The 13,331-nt window shown below is 50.8% G+C and overlaps 6 protein-coding genes across 6 annotated transcripts; 5 read left to right on the top strand and 1 right to left on the bottom strand.

Annotated features, from left to right (window-relative positions):
• Positions 1-821: 821 nt before the first annotated feature.
• PV05_03870 (uncharacterized protein) lies at positions 822-2,149 on the top strand (the record flags this gene model as incomplete). The annotated part of the gene is made up of 2 exons (XM_013464551.1): positions 822-1,157; positions 1,247-2,149. 2 exons carry the CDS (start codon positions 822-824, stop codon positions 2,147-2,149), a joined length of 1,239 nt encoding a protein of 412 aa, XP_013320005.1.
• Positions 2,150-3,774: 1,625 nt separating this feature from the next.
• Positions 3,775-4,767, top strand: PV05_03871 (uncharacterized protein; the record flags this gene model as incomplete). The annotated part of the gene is made up of 1 exon (XM_013464552.1): positions 3,775-4,767. One exon carries the CDS (start codon positions 3,775-3,777, stop codon positions 4,765-4,767), a length of 993 nt encoding a protein of 330 aa, XP_013320006.1.
• Positions 4,768-5,697: 930 nt separating this feature from the next.
• Positions 5,698-8,723, top strand: PV05_03872 (uncharacterized protein). Its single transcript, XM_013464553.1, has 6 exons — positions 5,698-6,916; positions 6,980-7,046; positions 7,096-7,261; positions 7,320-7,503; positions 7,564-7,716; positions 7,774-8,723. Exons 1-6 carry the CDS (start codon positions 5,772-5,774, stop codon positions 8,312-8,314), a joined length of 2,256 nt encoding a protein of 751 aa, XP_013320007.1. The 5' UTR covers positions 5,698-5,771; the 3' UTR covers positions 8,315-8,723.
• Positions 8,647-9,368, bottom strand: PV05_03873 (uncharacterized protein; the record flags this gene model as incomplete). The annotated part of the gene is made up of 2 exons (XM_013464554.1): positions 8,647-8,720; positions 8,795-9,368. The coding sequence occupies 2 exons, from the start codon at positions 9,366-9,368 to the stop codon at positions 8,647-8,649; spliced, it is 648 nt and encodes a 215-aa protein (XP_013320008.1).
• Positions 9,369-9,997: 629 nt separating this feature from the next.
• On the top strand, positions 9,998-11,127 carry PV05_03874 (uncharacterized protein; the record flags this gene model as incomplete). Its single annotated transcript, XM_013464555.1, has 2 exons — positions 9,998-10,056; positions 10,326-11,127. 2 exons carry the CDS (start codon positions 9,998-10,000, stop codon positions 11,125-11,127), a joined length of 861 nt encoding a protein of 286 aa, XP_013320009.1.
• Positions 11,128-11,370: 243 nt separating this feature from the next.
• Positions 11,371-12,887, top strand: PV05_03875 (uncharacterized protein; the record flags this gene model as incomplete). Its single annotated transcript, XM_013464556.1, has 5 exons — positions 11,371-11,666; positions 11,736-11,830; positions 11,886-12,468; positions 12,529-12,717; positions 12,779-12,887. 5 exons carry the CDS (start codon positions 11,371-11,373, stop codon positions 12,885-12,887), a joined length of 1,272 nt encoding a protein of 423 aa, XP_013320010.1.
• Between the last annotated feature and the right edge of the window lie 444 nt (positions 12,888-13,331).

Here is a 13,331-nt window from a genome sequence, read left to right on the forward strand (position 1 = left end):
TAGATGCAGATGAGATACAGCATATGGGAGAGAATAGAATACGAAATGATCGGCCGACACAGTGAAATGATAGTGCGCACGAGTGCGGTATCTTCGAAAGACTGTTGCCAGGCAAGCAGGCGAGCAGGCTGCACCATCTGCACCATACGCCATAGAGGTGTCAGGGGGGTTTTGCGGGTGCAGGCGACAAAAGGACCCTTGAGTGCCTTGACACTGACAGCGCCTGGTGGCTTTCGCCCAGAAACAAGCGTCTGATGGCGCCATCGCGCCTAGAAGACTCGCAGAGTGAGCCTCCACGATCCATCCACCCAGCCATGGTCAAGGTGAATGGTACATGGTAGAGGCCATCCGGTTCCTTCCGTGTACCACACTGGTGATACCGGGCCGTGAGAACAGACGGTTGAGGCGAATGGCCATGAAGCTTTGTGTCACGGAGAAGTTGGTATCCGTATAGTGCAACGATACCCCGCCAAAAGTGCACAAAGCTGCTGTCATATAAACCTGTATTCAAGAACTCAGAACTTGTTTTTAAATTGTGATGTCACTGTCATTTTTGTCCACTGTGGCTTATTTACAGTTCCCGCCTAAGTAATTTTAACTCGTACCAAAGCGTTCGGGCGGCCAAGGCAGCCAGTAAGACTCGGAAACACCACATGGAAAGGGATAAGCCTTCGGGTAAGAATAACCGGTCACTACTCTATTTGCCTAGGTATTCGATGCTCAACGTTTCCTGCTTTTCCACTTCCTGACTTCCTGGCATACCTTAGGCTTCCTTGTCGAGGGTGAACATCGATGCTCTGGCGACAAGAATTATGACGACAATGGCCAACTACCGAAGCCTCATATCTATAGCCACTGGATTGATTGTCTTCGCCTTTATTGTGTATTTCAGGTTGGGCCATGCAAAACCATTTGCGATACCACAGCTTGAATTCGGTGGGCCGGGACATAAACGATTTGATGGAAGATGGAATTTCAAGAGGGACGCGGAAAATCTGATGCTCGACTCCCATCAATGCGAACAGGCTTTTCCAGGCTTGTTTCATGAAGTCGAAAGACCTGGGAATGACAGGAAGGATTCACCCATAACGCTTGAAGAGCTTGATTCGGTTCCACAACAAAATGGATATGTTCGTGCAATGATCTACGATCAACAGGTAAGGGTTAAACTCTGAACGACTTCCGTCACGCATCCTTTCTGTTCATGGCATCCAGTCACTAATATACGTGCCTTCAACTGATATAGCTCTACGTTATTGCAACAGCTGGAGGTATCTATTCTCGCGAACTCGCTACCCTCCATGCTTTACACCGGGCTATTCTATCATCACCCGAGCCTCTCCCAAACATCGAGTTCGCTTTCAACACCGACGATCGAATCCCCTCGGTCGCTATATGGGGTTATGCCCGGCGCGCCGAGGACACAAACATATGGCTCATCCCTGATTTTGGCCATTGGTCATGGCCCGAGACAAAAGTTGGATCTTTGCGAGAAGTCCAGATGAAAGCCTCACTGACCGAACAAGCCGATGGCTGGTCGTGGTCCAGAAAGATACCAAAAATCCTCTGGCGAGGCGCTACCATGGGTCTGGAGTTACGGGAGCGATTTCTCAACGTCACCGCCGACCAACCTTGGGCAGATGTCAAGGCTTTGAAATGGAGGGATAAAGACTCCATGGCTAATGATCTCAAATCAATGTCTGAGCACTGTCAGTATAAATATCTGGCTCACACAGAAGGAAATTCCTATTCGGGACGACTCAAGTATCTCCAAAGCTGCCGGTCCGTCGTGGTCGCGCACAAAATGGACTGGATCCAACATTACCACCCTCTTATGCGATCGAGCGGACCCCGGCAGAATTTTGTCGAAGTCGAGCGCAACTACGAGAATCTCGCAGAGAAAATTACTTGGCTTCAAAAGCACGGCAGCGACGCCGAAAGAATTGCTTCAAACAATGTCAAAGTGTTTCGTGAGAGATATCTGACCTCTGCCGCTGAAGTCTGCTACTGGCGAAAATTGATTCACGGTTGGTCAAAAGTGAGCTTTCAACCAGAGTTCTTCGAGCTTGTGAATGGAACGAAGAATTGGAGAGGCGTACCAGTGGAGTCTTTCATGTTGGAGCGAAGACTTAGGTGGGATCCCTATTGATTGTGGAACGACTTCAGAACTTGCAACGGAAGAACGTGAGATATGTCGAAGCATACGAACGACAAATACCGACACGGTACACAGAACGCTACGCAACAACACTTTGAACATCGTTAACATGCATGGTTGATGGGAAATGGTAAATCCTGAGGGAAAGTTCAACTTCATGGCTTTCAGAGGAGTCAGTGTCTTGTCCTGGGATCCTACACGGAATCAACATTCGATTCACCCCTCTAATCGAGGTATCAAAAAGGTGTTTCTAGAATCATTGAACTCAAGGTCCACAGACTGCAGGGAATTGAACATGCATCGGTCTCCTGGAACAGGTACGTAGCCCCAAGGGATGCTTTGAATCTACTCTCACACAGTTAGCCTGGTAACATACGTAGCTACAGATACGTTGGGAAGGCCCGTTGGTCCCGGGAAGACCGTGCTTCATCAGAGCTCGACGCGACACTGGCAACGGCATGTGCAGAATGAAAGCTGGTCACATTCATATTCATGGCTCTGGCTACATCTGTTTCGTCCCCATGGATTCTTTTACTCCATTCTCGACCTGATGGGACACCTGGGCAGAAAGCGGGTACAGCGGATAAATGAAGCCTCCGGCCTTCCAAACGCAAACAAGAGTACAGACTTTATAGATGCGAAGCGATCACACCCACATCGCTCCACATTCAGTCCCCATGGAACCAAGGAAGGCTGCTGAAGCGATGACTCCCACTGTTCTACGTCGACCAGGCTTTGAGGCTAGCCGACCCACATGTCCCCTAATGGCCGTCGCGCGTGCATCCTACGAATGTACCACAACTCTAGATCAAGGAGAGGGTACTAGCCTAGCCTACCTTGACAGGATGGAATGGATCTGCTCTCCTCTCTGGACCTCACTTTCATTAATACCTAGGTGGGTAGCTCGCTGGACAGTTCTAGACTCGCTTCATACGAATGCAACGGTGGTGGAATGTCACAGTCACAGACAGGAGTACCACGGAACTACAGCCTCACTCATGCTGGACATCATTCTCTGATTCGCTACCAACCCCGTCGAGGTTATCGGGCATAGTATACGACGGGACGTCCCCAACTACTTGGTGACCCAGGCTGCCCTAAGCTACTTCACCGAGCATGTTCGAAGACTATCATGTGGCTGTCACCACCAACTGACAACTCTATGTATAGAATTCTCTGGAGTCGAAGGACATTGCAGGACCCGCCTTTCGGCCATCTCTGAGGTACTCCCTACAGTGCAGTTCCGCTCTGTGTGATCCACTTCACCCACACAACACTCTTTCTACCACTACGAGGTACCATGAAACACAAAAATAGTGCTGGCCCACGACGAGCCATCTACGACTAGTACAGCAAATCGGTCTCCTCGAAGTCGAACCAGAGTTCGAGGCCCCTCTTTTGTTGACGGACCAACCTCAGCCAAAAAGAAAAGAGTTGCAGGGCTCTTGACTGCTTGATGTTCATGGCGCGTTTTGAGTGCCACCACAGTACGTAACTGGACAGCATGAGCACACGTTCATCGACTTATTCAACCACATTATTCTGAAGTGCTTCCCAGCTTTTCTGTTACCCACTCGGGGTCCGGGATCCTCACAGCCTATCCTACCAGGCTCATGATGCCGTCAAGATCGTTTTCCACCGGTCGGCCATCACTCGTCATTTCTGTGGCTCTGGTCGCGTGTCTGGCTATTCATGTTGGTGTCGACTATGGCTACAGCGGCGTCGCATTCTTCCCAAGCTTCTTCTCGACGGACAACACGGCAGAAGGACAAATCAAACAGAGTCCCGCGTGTGCGGTGGATCGACAGCTGGACTGGCTTTCTCAATCCACAAATCAGACACCGACGACGATGAATCTGCTGCTGGTCTGCCCTGGTGTTGCGGTCGCCTTGAAAGACCATCACCAGCATCGGCTTCAACAGTCTCATGCACAGTCTCCATTGCCAGTATTCACCCAACAGCTTCGCAGCTACATTGAATTCCAACTGCAACAACGGGCAGACCCACGTTTGGAATGGATATTCTTCCTCAAGGACCACGAGACGTTGTTCTCGCACACACCCGGATTACTTCGGAAATTCGTCCACCATGCACCAAGCGAAGTCCACGTTCTCACTTTCGCACCACCTGGCAAAACGAGTGCGAGTAGTAGTACGGATACCCCGTGGGCAGCGGCGCTCGGTCTCTTTGCGATTGGACTGGATCGCCGGAGCGTCCGCCTGCTCGATTCCGTCCTGCACTTACTTGAACAGCGACCGGGCCTGACCGAGACCGATGCCATCGCGATTGCTCTAGCATCTTCGCACAATAATGCCCGTGGCGTGGTCGTTGTTCCGGAATGGTGGCTCGACGTCAGAGGTAACTGTGTCGAACGAGCTACATGGGAGGCGCAATCCGGAGTGACTCATGTGGTGCCGACGGATCAGCTTTGTTGTGTTTCGGATGCCTGTCGGGATGCTCTGGCCCACATTGCTACACAGCGCAGGACGACAACAACAACCGGGCAAGTTGTCGATCCACAAATCCCTCTCAACCACGATTCCGAGTTATCCATTGAGCACGTCGTTGAAGCTTTCTGGATGGGTGTGAAGACGAGATGTGCAGAATGATGGGTGAATCGGAGGATTGATTTTCCGAACTGGCTAGCGTTTTTCTCCTCAACCCTGCGCTGATTATCTGTACAAGTACAGAGTATGAGGTCGCCAGCCCCTCAATTGCAAGCACCCGGTAGAAACCCGAGAGCAGAAAATGTATGGTTGATGCTATCTAGAAATCAGAATGCCATGAACAGACATCCTCGGAAGGGAATCAGACTTGGGCACATGAGTACTCTGTAGGTTTCGCCGAAATGACTACACAGGGGCATCAGCCATTTCGGCGAAATTGATGTGCACCAGTGAGGGTCGTGATGGTACGTTTTGGCCTTGAGTTAGACAGTGCCAAAGTCTCTGCCCATCCATGGACGTCGCGAGCGTCATGACCACAGGTCAGTTCATCCAGCAAAGGAGAGGATGAGAGGAGTGAGTGGCTCTAGCTATCCTCATATCTAGAACATGACACTGGCAAATTCCAGGGTCGCTGAAGGCGAGGGATAATACGAGTCTTGTAGAGACCCTGCCCCATGAGGCCATCACTCACAGAGGATTTCCATCAATCAAATCAAATTACTACAAAACTGATCAACATCCCACTTGCGATTGATACAGACCTTACGCAATTGTTTTATAATCCCTTCTGATCTTGACTAATGCTGCGAACGAGCATCTCGTATGAGTAACAGGTGAGCATCCTCCAGCAATCGCCTCGCTATGGCTGGTCCAAGAGTCTTCGTCCCGAGATCTGTATCAACCCATAAATAAGTTAGGCTTCGCACTACTAGTAACTAAGCGTACGTACAATGACACTCGGGGGTCCAAAAGGCTCTTCAGTGTCCGTCCCGTCGAATACGAGGCCCCTACGAGGGGGTTTGCGGGGGTCCCGGGACATGGGTAAAAGCAGTGACCAACCCACCGGCTCTCACGTCCACTCATTACTTTGATCTCACATCCTGTCGTAGGTTCACAAAATCATTATCCCTACACTAAAAGATTTCTTGACTTGCAGCTGTTCAGCAATGGAGCAGAGCTCAAGTCGTGCGTACCGTCGCCGAAAGCGCAAGTTGGCGTGTAAATACTGCAATTCTCGCCATATACGATGCAAGTTGCCAGAGCCGTCCGACAGGACCACCAAAGCAGCTGGAAAACCCGGTCGATATCAATGTCAAGCTTGTTTTGACGCCAATAAAGAGTGCGACCTCGAAACACTCACAACCACGATGGACGAAGAATTCCAGCCTCAGTCTCAACCAACGCAGCGTGCGAAAGTCAAAGCGCGTCTGCAGGGGACGGCCACCTCGGACCAGCAACATTATCCCACGCTTCCAGAAATGTCGCCCACACACCTATCAGAACACTACGACCACAGCACGCAGAGTGGCGCTCCCAGTCTGCCTTCAGTGGACGTACAAGTTTCGTTCTCGCCTCGCTCCAAGAGTACACCGGCCCAGGAAGGCTCGGAGATGCTCCTGGTACGCTTGACGGATACGCAGCAGGACAAGAACGAACCTCGCCAGCCTGCTAAAACGACGGACAGAGTCTTATATTTTGGAGACGAGTCGGTCTGGTCTGATAGCCTTCGAAGAGCTCGGAGCAGCAAATCCAGATATCCTGCAAGCCTACAGCCTCTGAGCACCCGATTAGTCGACCGCAACATCCACTATGCAGTGCCTCCAACAGTTGGCGATCAGCCTCAAGATACTCCACAGGATGATCTCGACGTGCAGCAGGAAGAAATGAAATTACTCCAAAGAAAAGGAGCCTTTTCTCTGCCACCTCTCGACATCCAGAGAAACCTCCTCGACGCCTACTTCACGTGGTTATATCCCTTACAGCCCATCCTCGACAAAGAGCAGTTCCTTGACGACTTTGACAGGGGCCAAGCACCCATCATTCTCCTCCAAGCATTATTGTTTGCTGCCACTACCTGCTGTGACGAAAGCATCATCATACCGTTTTGGCCAAGTCGCCGATCGGCTCAATCTACCCTGTACAAACGGGTCAGGGCGCTGTACGATGCGGATCACGAACAAAACCGCGTCACGATTGTTCAGGTTCTCTTCCTCATGTGTTTCTGGTGGGGGAGTCCCATGGACAAAAAGGACTTCAGCCACTGGTTGGCGGCATCTATCCATCTGGCACAAGTGACTGGCATGCATCGGTCGTATGATCAAATCCACGGTCCATACCACATGAGGGGACGGATTATTGACTGACTACCGAATAGAACCAAGGACTCACATCTGTCACCCAAAGACAGAAAGCTCTGGAAACGCATCTGGTGGACTTTATATGTAGGCCGCAGACCCCGTTCACACAAATTTGGTTCGCTAAGTCGTCTAGGTACGGGATCATTTCGATGCCGCGTCAGTAGGCCGGCCCATGATCATCAATGACGACGATTGCGATATTGAACCCTTGTACCTGTCCGATTTCGAATGCGACGAGAACGAAACGCCACCGCCAGGAGCTCGACATTGTGTTGAAATGACGAAACTGGCGACTCTAAGTATGTGCCACCAAAAATCTCGTGCAAGAGAAACAAGCTGACGTGAATTAATTTGTAGTTGGGCGAGCAATTCGAGCCGTCCGATCCAGTCAAATTCACAGAGATTCCACCGACTCCAAGGGGGCCATCGATGAAGATCTTTCGGCTTGGGAAAAGCAGCTGCCAGAGCCATTACGCTACCACGAAGGGGAGCCTGACCCACAGGCCATGCAGTTTGCAGCAATGCTAATGTTGGGCTTCCAGTATGTACATGATCCACGATTTTTGTTGCAAGAGTTGGAGTGTCTGACGAACATGTCCAGTTTTTGCCGGATTGTCCTACATCGAAAAGGTTTCCTAGACTCGAAGAACAAAAACGAGTCCGTCTCAATGGCCCCGGCGTCGGCTAATGTCGTAACCCGTATCGTCGAGGAATTACTCAGCGAGGGTCTCCTGCCGCGGGTACAAGTACATTTGTAAGCTGTCATGTTGTTGTTTTGATCGAGGCTAACATTGATGCTTCAACCGGACAGAATCGCGGTCATCTTTGCGTCCTTCACGATCCATGTTGTTTCGATGGAGCAAAGCCAGGGAGCACGCAGGCGAGTCCTGCAACACAAATCCAAGCTGTGCCTCTTGGGTCTTGCAGAGTTTCGTGACTATTGGCCATTTGTGGACTGGATGTACCGACTCTTCAGTAGCCTCCTGCACTGGCTGGAGGTTGGAGACAGCTCCTCCTCTTCCTCTTCCTCCGGGGTCCACCACAATCAGGCGCTGTGGACCACCCAGCTTCGCCCGGAAAAGTTGAATCTACCACTAGTAGTACAACCGGAATTGACGGACAGCACCACCGAGGTCACTCGTGGTGACAACACGGCCATGTCTTTCCCTCTCTACGAGCAAGATGCAAGCTCCATCGCGGATGTTCAGCCGGATCAAGGCATGCTCCAGCAATTCATGTCCGGCATGCTAACAGAAAACTTTCTCGACCCGTTTATGCCTCTGGACAATCTCGATTGGGACGATCCAAGCGTAACCAACTTGGCCAGCCTGGCAGGAAATTCCATGCTTTGAGGACCTCCACACCATTACCTATGGTGGACAAGGGTTCTCTGTCCTGAGAAATCCCCTCGCCTTCCACAAGTATGGGTTTTGAGGCGGCAAGACTGCTATCATCTTCAAGAGTGGCACGTCCAAAAAGCCTGAGCTTCTTCATAATTTATATTTGTCACGCACTCGGCACGTGGGACTCCATTGCATGTTCGCGATAAGGAGCACCGCCTGCGCCTTGCGCCTCATATTCTCGCGCATCCTAGCATCCTTGTACATAGTTCCTCCCACGTGGCGATTTTTCGTCCTTTGGGATCCTGGCCGACACTTTGTCGATGGGTGTGAGTACTTGCCCACTAGGCTTCACCGATGTACTTGGGCCAATTTGGACTTGGGTTACGAGCAATCCATCCACCGTCGACGATAAATGCTGTGATCAGTCAGTGTGGTCAACAGATGACTAGATTTCTTTTCCATTTTTTCTTTTAGCATGGGAACACTCACGATGCCCGGTGATATAAGACGCCTCGTCCGAAGCCAAGAAAAGAACCAGCTGAGCCACCTCGTCCGGGTGCCCTCCGCGATTCATGGGTATGCTCTCGAACAACTCTTCCCTCAGCTTTTCATTTTTCAACGTCGCTTCCGACATTGGAGTGTCCATAAACCCCGGACAGACTGTCATTGCTCGAATCCCGTCCCTTGCATGGTCCATGGCAATCGTCCGCGTGAGATTGATCAATCCGCTCTTTGCGGCATTGTAGGAAGAGAGACCATAATCTCCACCAATGCCGGAAACACTGGCAGTGTTCACGATGACTCCTTTTCCTTGCCTTTTCATGTGGGGAATGATAGCTTTGGCCAGATAGAAGGCGCCACAGAGGTTGGTCATGATGACCTTGTTGAAAACGTCCACGTCATGGTCGGCCACCGGGACGATCGGACTCAGCATTGCTGCATTGTGGAACAGGACATCGATTCTTTTGAACTTGTCAATGCAGGCATCGACGGCAGCGAAGCAGGATTTCGGGTCTGAACATGGTCTCAGTGTCAGTTGTGACGGTTTGCTAGCCAATGGCATCGTACGAATCCGTGTAAAAAGGGTATGGAAGGGAAGAGTGGGGAAAATGAATGTGAAGGTCCAAAGGCCTGTCGAGGCAAATGGTTTACCTGAGACATCACACTGGTGGAAGTGAGCGTTCGGACCGAAGTGCTGCATTGCATTTCGCTCCTTGATGGTTGATCTTCGTTAGTAGTGTGCAAGGAATAACAGTATAGTGCTGGAAATAGAGGTGCATTGTCTGTCGGCTTGAGCTTGTGCCAGATTCTTGTGGGGGAAGATCTTTGATTGTCTCGATGTATCATGGGAACAATTTTTACCTTCAGGTCCGTAACAAAGACTCTGGCGCCTTCGCCCAAGAACAGCTTGCAGGTCTGTGCTCCCAGTCCAGAGGTACCCCCGGTGATGAATACCACTGCATCGTGAAAACGCTTCGCCATGGTTTGAGCAATATAGCCGCCGATTAAGCAGCGCCCTGTTGCAGTTCAAACTGGCTTCTAGGGAGTTCAGGTCCGAAGTGGCAGAGAGAGAGAGAGAGTGAGTCATAAAGTCATGCTTTTATGTGGCTCTTGCACACCAGCTGTAAGCCCCAACGAGGCTGACTCAGGCCCCGACATCGAGGGTCTTTGGGGAAGGGGAGATGAGCCATAATGGTGTCTGGCCTAAATTTCGCCGAAACACACACGTTCAATGGGAATTTCGACCAAGAGTCAGAATTGCATCTCCGATCTTACGTCTAGCTCTGATAGTAAAACGTGGACCCTACCAGGTACGTTCCGAGAGGTCTTCGCGAAGCTGCATGTAGGGGCAGTCGAAAGTGTGTCTACAAAAGCAAGGCACTTTGCAGCAGAAAGAACGGCTCACTATACTGAGCACTGCCTCGACCACTTATCTGTTTCAATAATGGCGCCCCTTTTGATGACAGGGTAAGAAGCCATCTTCCACCGAGCAGTGATGTTATACTCACCGGAATAACAGAGTCGGCCTCGTCACCGGAGCCGCCTCAGGAATTGGACGAGCATGTGCCAAGATCCTGGTCGAGGAAGGATGTACGAGGCTCGTGCTCTCGGATTTGACTGGGGATGGCCTGAAGGAGGTCTCAGACGAGCTCAAGAACATCGACCCTTTGGTGGAAACTGTTCTCTTCATCGGAGACATGAGCAAAGAGGTCGATGTCAACCGGATGGTCGAGGTTGGCGTCGCTAGATTTGGAGCAATTCACTATTGCATCAATAGTGCGGGCGTGACAAGTAAACCCAGACTGCGGACGCACGAACTGGAGACCGAAGCATTCGATCGAGTCATCAACATCAATCTTCGAGGCTTATGGCTTTGCGAGAGGGCGCAGATCCGCCAATTCCTGAAGCAAGAGCCAACCCTTAAAACTCGCAATCATACCCAAGGCATAGCGACCCAGCGAGGAGCTATCGTAAACATCAGCAGTATTTTCGGTCTCACAGCACACGCAACGGCTGGGGCTTACCCGGCCTCGAAGTCCGGAGTATTAGGACTGACAAGGACGGATGCGGTAGCGTACGCGACAGACGGGATCAGAGTCAACGCCATTTGCCCTGGTTTTATCAATACTCCGTTGGTGGAACAGGCAAAAGCGGCAGGCGCAGACTACAACAAACTCGTCAGCTTGATCCCGTTCAGACGGATGGGTACTGCCGAAGAGTTGGCCGAAGCGGCCGTGTGGCTAGCAAGTGAGCGAGCAAGTTATGTGAGCGGTGTTGAGTTGCCAGTGGACGGTGCTTGGGTCAGAGCGTGCAACACTTGAGGACTGCAATCGGAAAGAAAGTGAAGATTACAAATCATCTTCACGTCGGGAGGATCTCCTGAACAGTACCTAGGTTACAAACCGCGTGGAAAGATTCGCCGAATAGCAAAACATTATGCCAGTAAAAGTGCGCCAACTTCAACTCGGCATTGACATTTTCGGTCTTCATTTCTTGTCCTGAGAGTATATCTTCAAGTGTGCATAGCCGTTAGTTGATCTCCTATTCCAAGCTTAGCAAATATCATGGCTCACGCGGCGAGCAAGACGCACCAAGTACGGTCAGAAGGCATTTTCCACGGATTGCCATTCATCGATGCTGCTCGAAAGAACCTTCGGGCTATAATTGTTGGCGCAAGCGGTCAGTCTGGCCAACCCGTGGTTGATGTGCTAAGCTCCAGTCCGGACCGATGGGAGAAGGTCTATGCCCTGTCAAGGAGGCCGCCCAAGACGGAAGCGAAGAACGTGGAACATGTAGCTGTGGATTTGCTCTGGGAGCCAGAACAAATTGCTGGTGCCTTGCGGAAACACCAAGTCCAGGCGTAAGTCGACCCTCAGTTCATGTTCGTGTAGCAGGGAAGCACTTGGGAATAACATTTCTACCTGCCCAGTGATTATATCTTCTACTTCGGCTATGTGCAGGTTGCAAGACAAGGTGTCGACTCGGCGGTGTTTGGGGATGCAAATGACTTGGCCGAAATCAACGGTGAGAGAACTCCTACCGGACACGCAGAAGCCTCGTTCTAATCGCTTGTATGCAGGACGGCTCTTTGAGAGCTTTCTTCTCGCCTTAGACCAAGCGGATGTTCACCCCAAACGAATTGTGCTCCAGACCGGGGGCAAGAACTACGGCGTTCACCAAGGCCATGTGAATGTCCCCCTCACCGAGGATTCTCCCAGGGTGGAATTAGAGCCCAACTTCTATTACACCCAAGAAGATTTACTGGTGAAATATGCCAAAACCCACCCTGGGGTCAGCTACAACGTGACCATGCCGCAATGGATTTTGGCGGCAGTCGCCGGTACAGACATGACCATCTTCTATCCGTTGGCAGTCTATGCTTCCATTCAGCGAAAGCTAAAGCAGCCCCTGCAATATCCCGGTGATTTGGTATCTTGGGACAACAATCATCCTATATCGACAGGTGTCATTCTTGGTACCTTTTACGAATGGCTGGTATTGACCGACGACACCGCGGGGGAGTCTTTCAATATCACCGACGGATCGGAGTTCACCTTTTCCAAACTATGGCCGATTCTGGCGTCGTGGTTTGGTTTAGAGTGGCTTCCCCCTCAAGAAAACGGCAGCTACCACGAGGTAGAGCTGCCATATGTTCCGAGAGGGTATGGTAACCCCTTTTAAAGGTATTTTGTCAGTTCTCACTTGCTGATTTCGTACGTCAGATATGGCCCGAAAGGCAAGCTCCGGTCAACCTTTAGCTTCATCGATTGGGCAAAGGAGCCAGCAACTCGACAAGCCTGGGCTGAGCTGAAGCAAGAGCACGAACTCAACACCGAGCCTTTGCAGGATCCCGAGAAGACATTTGCTTTTCTACAGTTTGCGCTCGAGCTGACATGGTCCTGGTCGACGAGGTGAGAAGTTCTCACATACTAGTAAAGTGTCCAAACCAGACAATACTAACAGTGATCCTAGCTTGAATAAAGCCCGCAAGTTTGGCTGGCATGGCCATGTAGATTCTATCGAATCTATACACGCCGTGTTCAAAAAGTTCACGGAATTGAAAATGCTTCCGCCGTTCTGAGATGGGGAATTCATGCCACAAAACAATGCGACTCATTGGCCATGTTGGTTGGCCGAGACAGAAATACAGCAAGTTGACAGGTAATGGTTCCACGGGATATTGATCTTGTTCCAATTATTCCGTATAACAAATGAAAATACTTCCGCTGTTCTAGCTTTTCCTCCATGCACTTTACCAAGTTCCAGGACACTCTCACGAAAGTTGTGGATTGCTGTGATGCGATAGACCTGGTTAGAAGAATAGAAGAGATGCGTTCAACTGCTTTCAGGGCTTTCGTCCGTTCTAGATATTACCCGACAGTCCCTTCCACTGGAGATTGCCTGAGGCATACATAGCCGTTATTGACAATGTATAAAGTCAGCCAATTTCGCCGGGAACGTCAGAGCGCTTCGCCGAATTGTGTAGCAACACCACTTCAAGAGCTCCAGTACATGATTTGTGCCC

This window comes from Exophiala xenobiotica (assembly GCF_000835505.1).
Source record: "Exophiala xenobiotica strain CBS 118157 unplaced genomic scaffold supercont1.2, whole genome shotgun sequence".
Lineage (NCBI taxonomy): Eukaryota > Fungi > Ascomycota > Eurotiomycetes > Chaetothyriales > Herpotrichiellaceae > Exophiala > Exophiala xenobiotica.

Coding starts and splice junctions, on each gene's coding strand:
- PV05_03872 (XM_013464553.1), top strand. CDS start 5,772: ATGGAGCAGAGCTCAAGTCGTGCGTACCGTCGCCGAAAGCGCAAGTTG. Junction 7,047..7,095: donor GCATCTGGTGGACTTTATAT/GTAGGCCGCAGA, acceptor TAAGTCGTCTAG/GTACGGGATCATTTCGATGC. Junction 7,262..7,319: donor GACGAAACTGGCGACTCTAA/GTATGTGCCACC, acceptor ATTAATTTGTAG/TTGGGCGAGCAATTCGAGCC.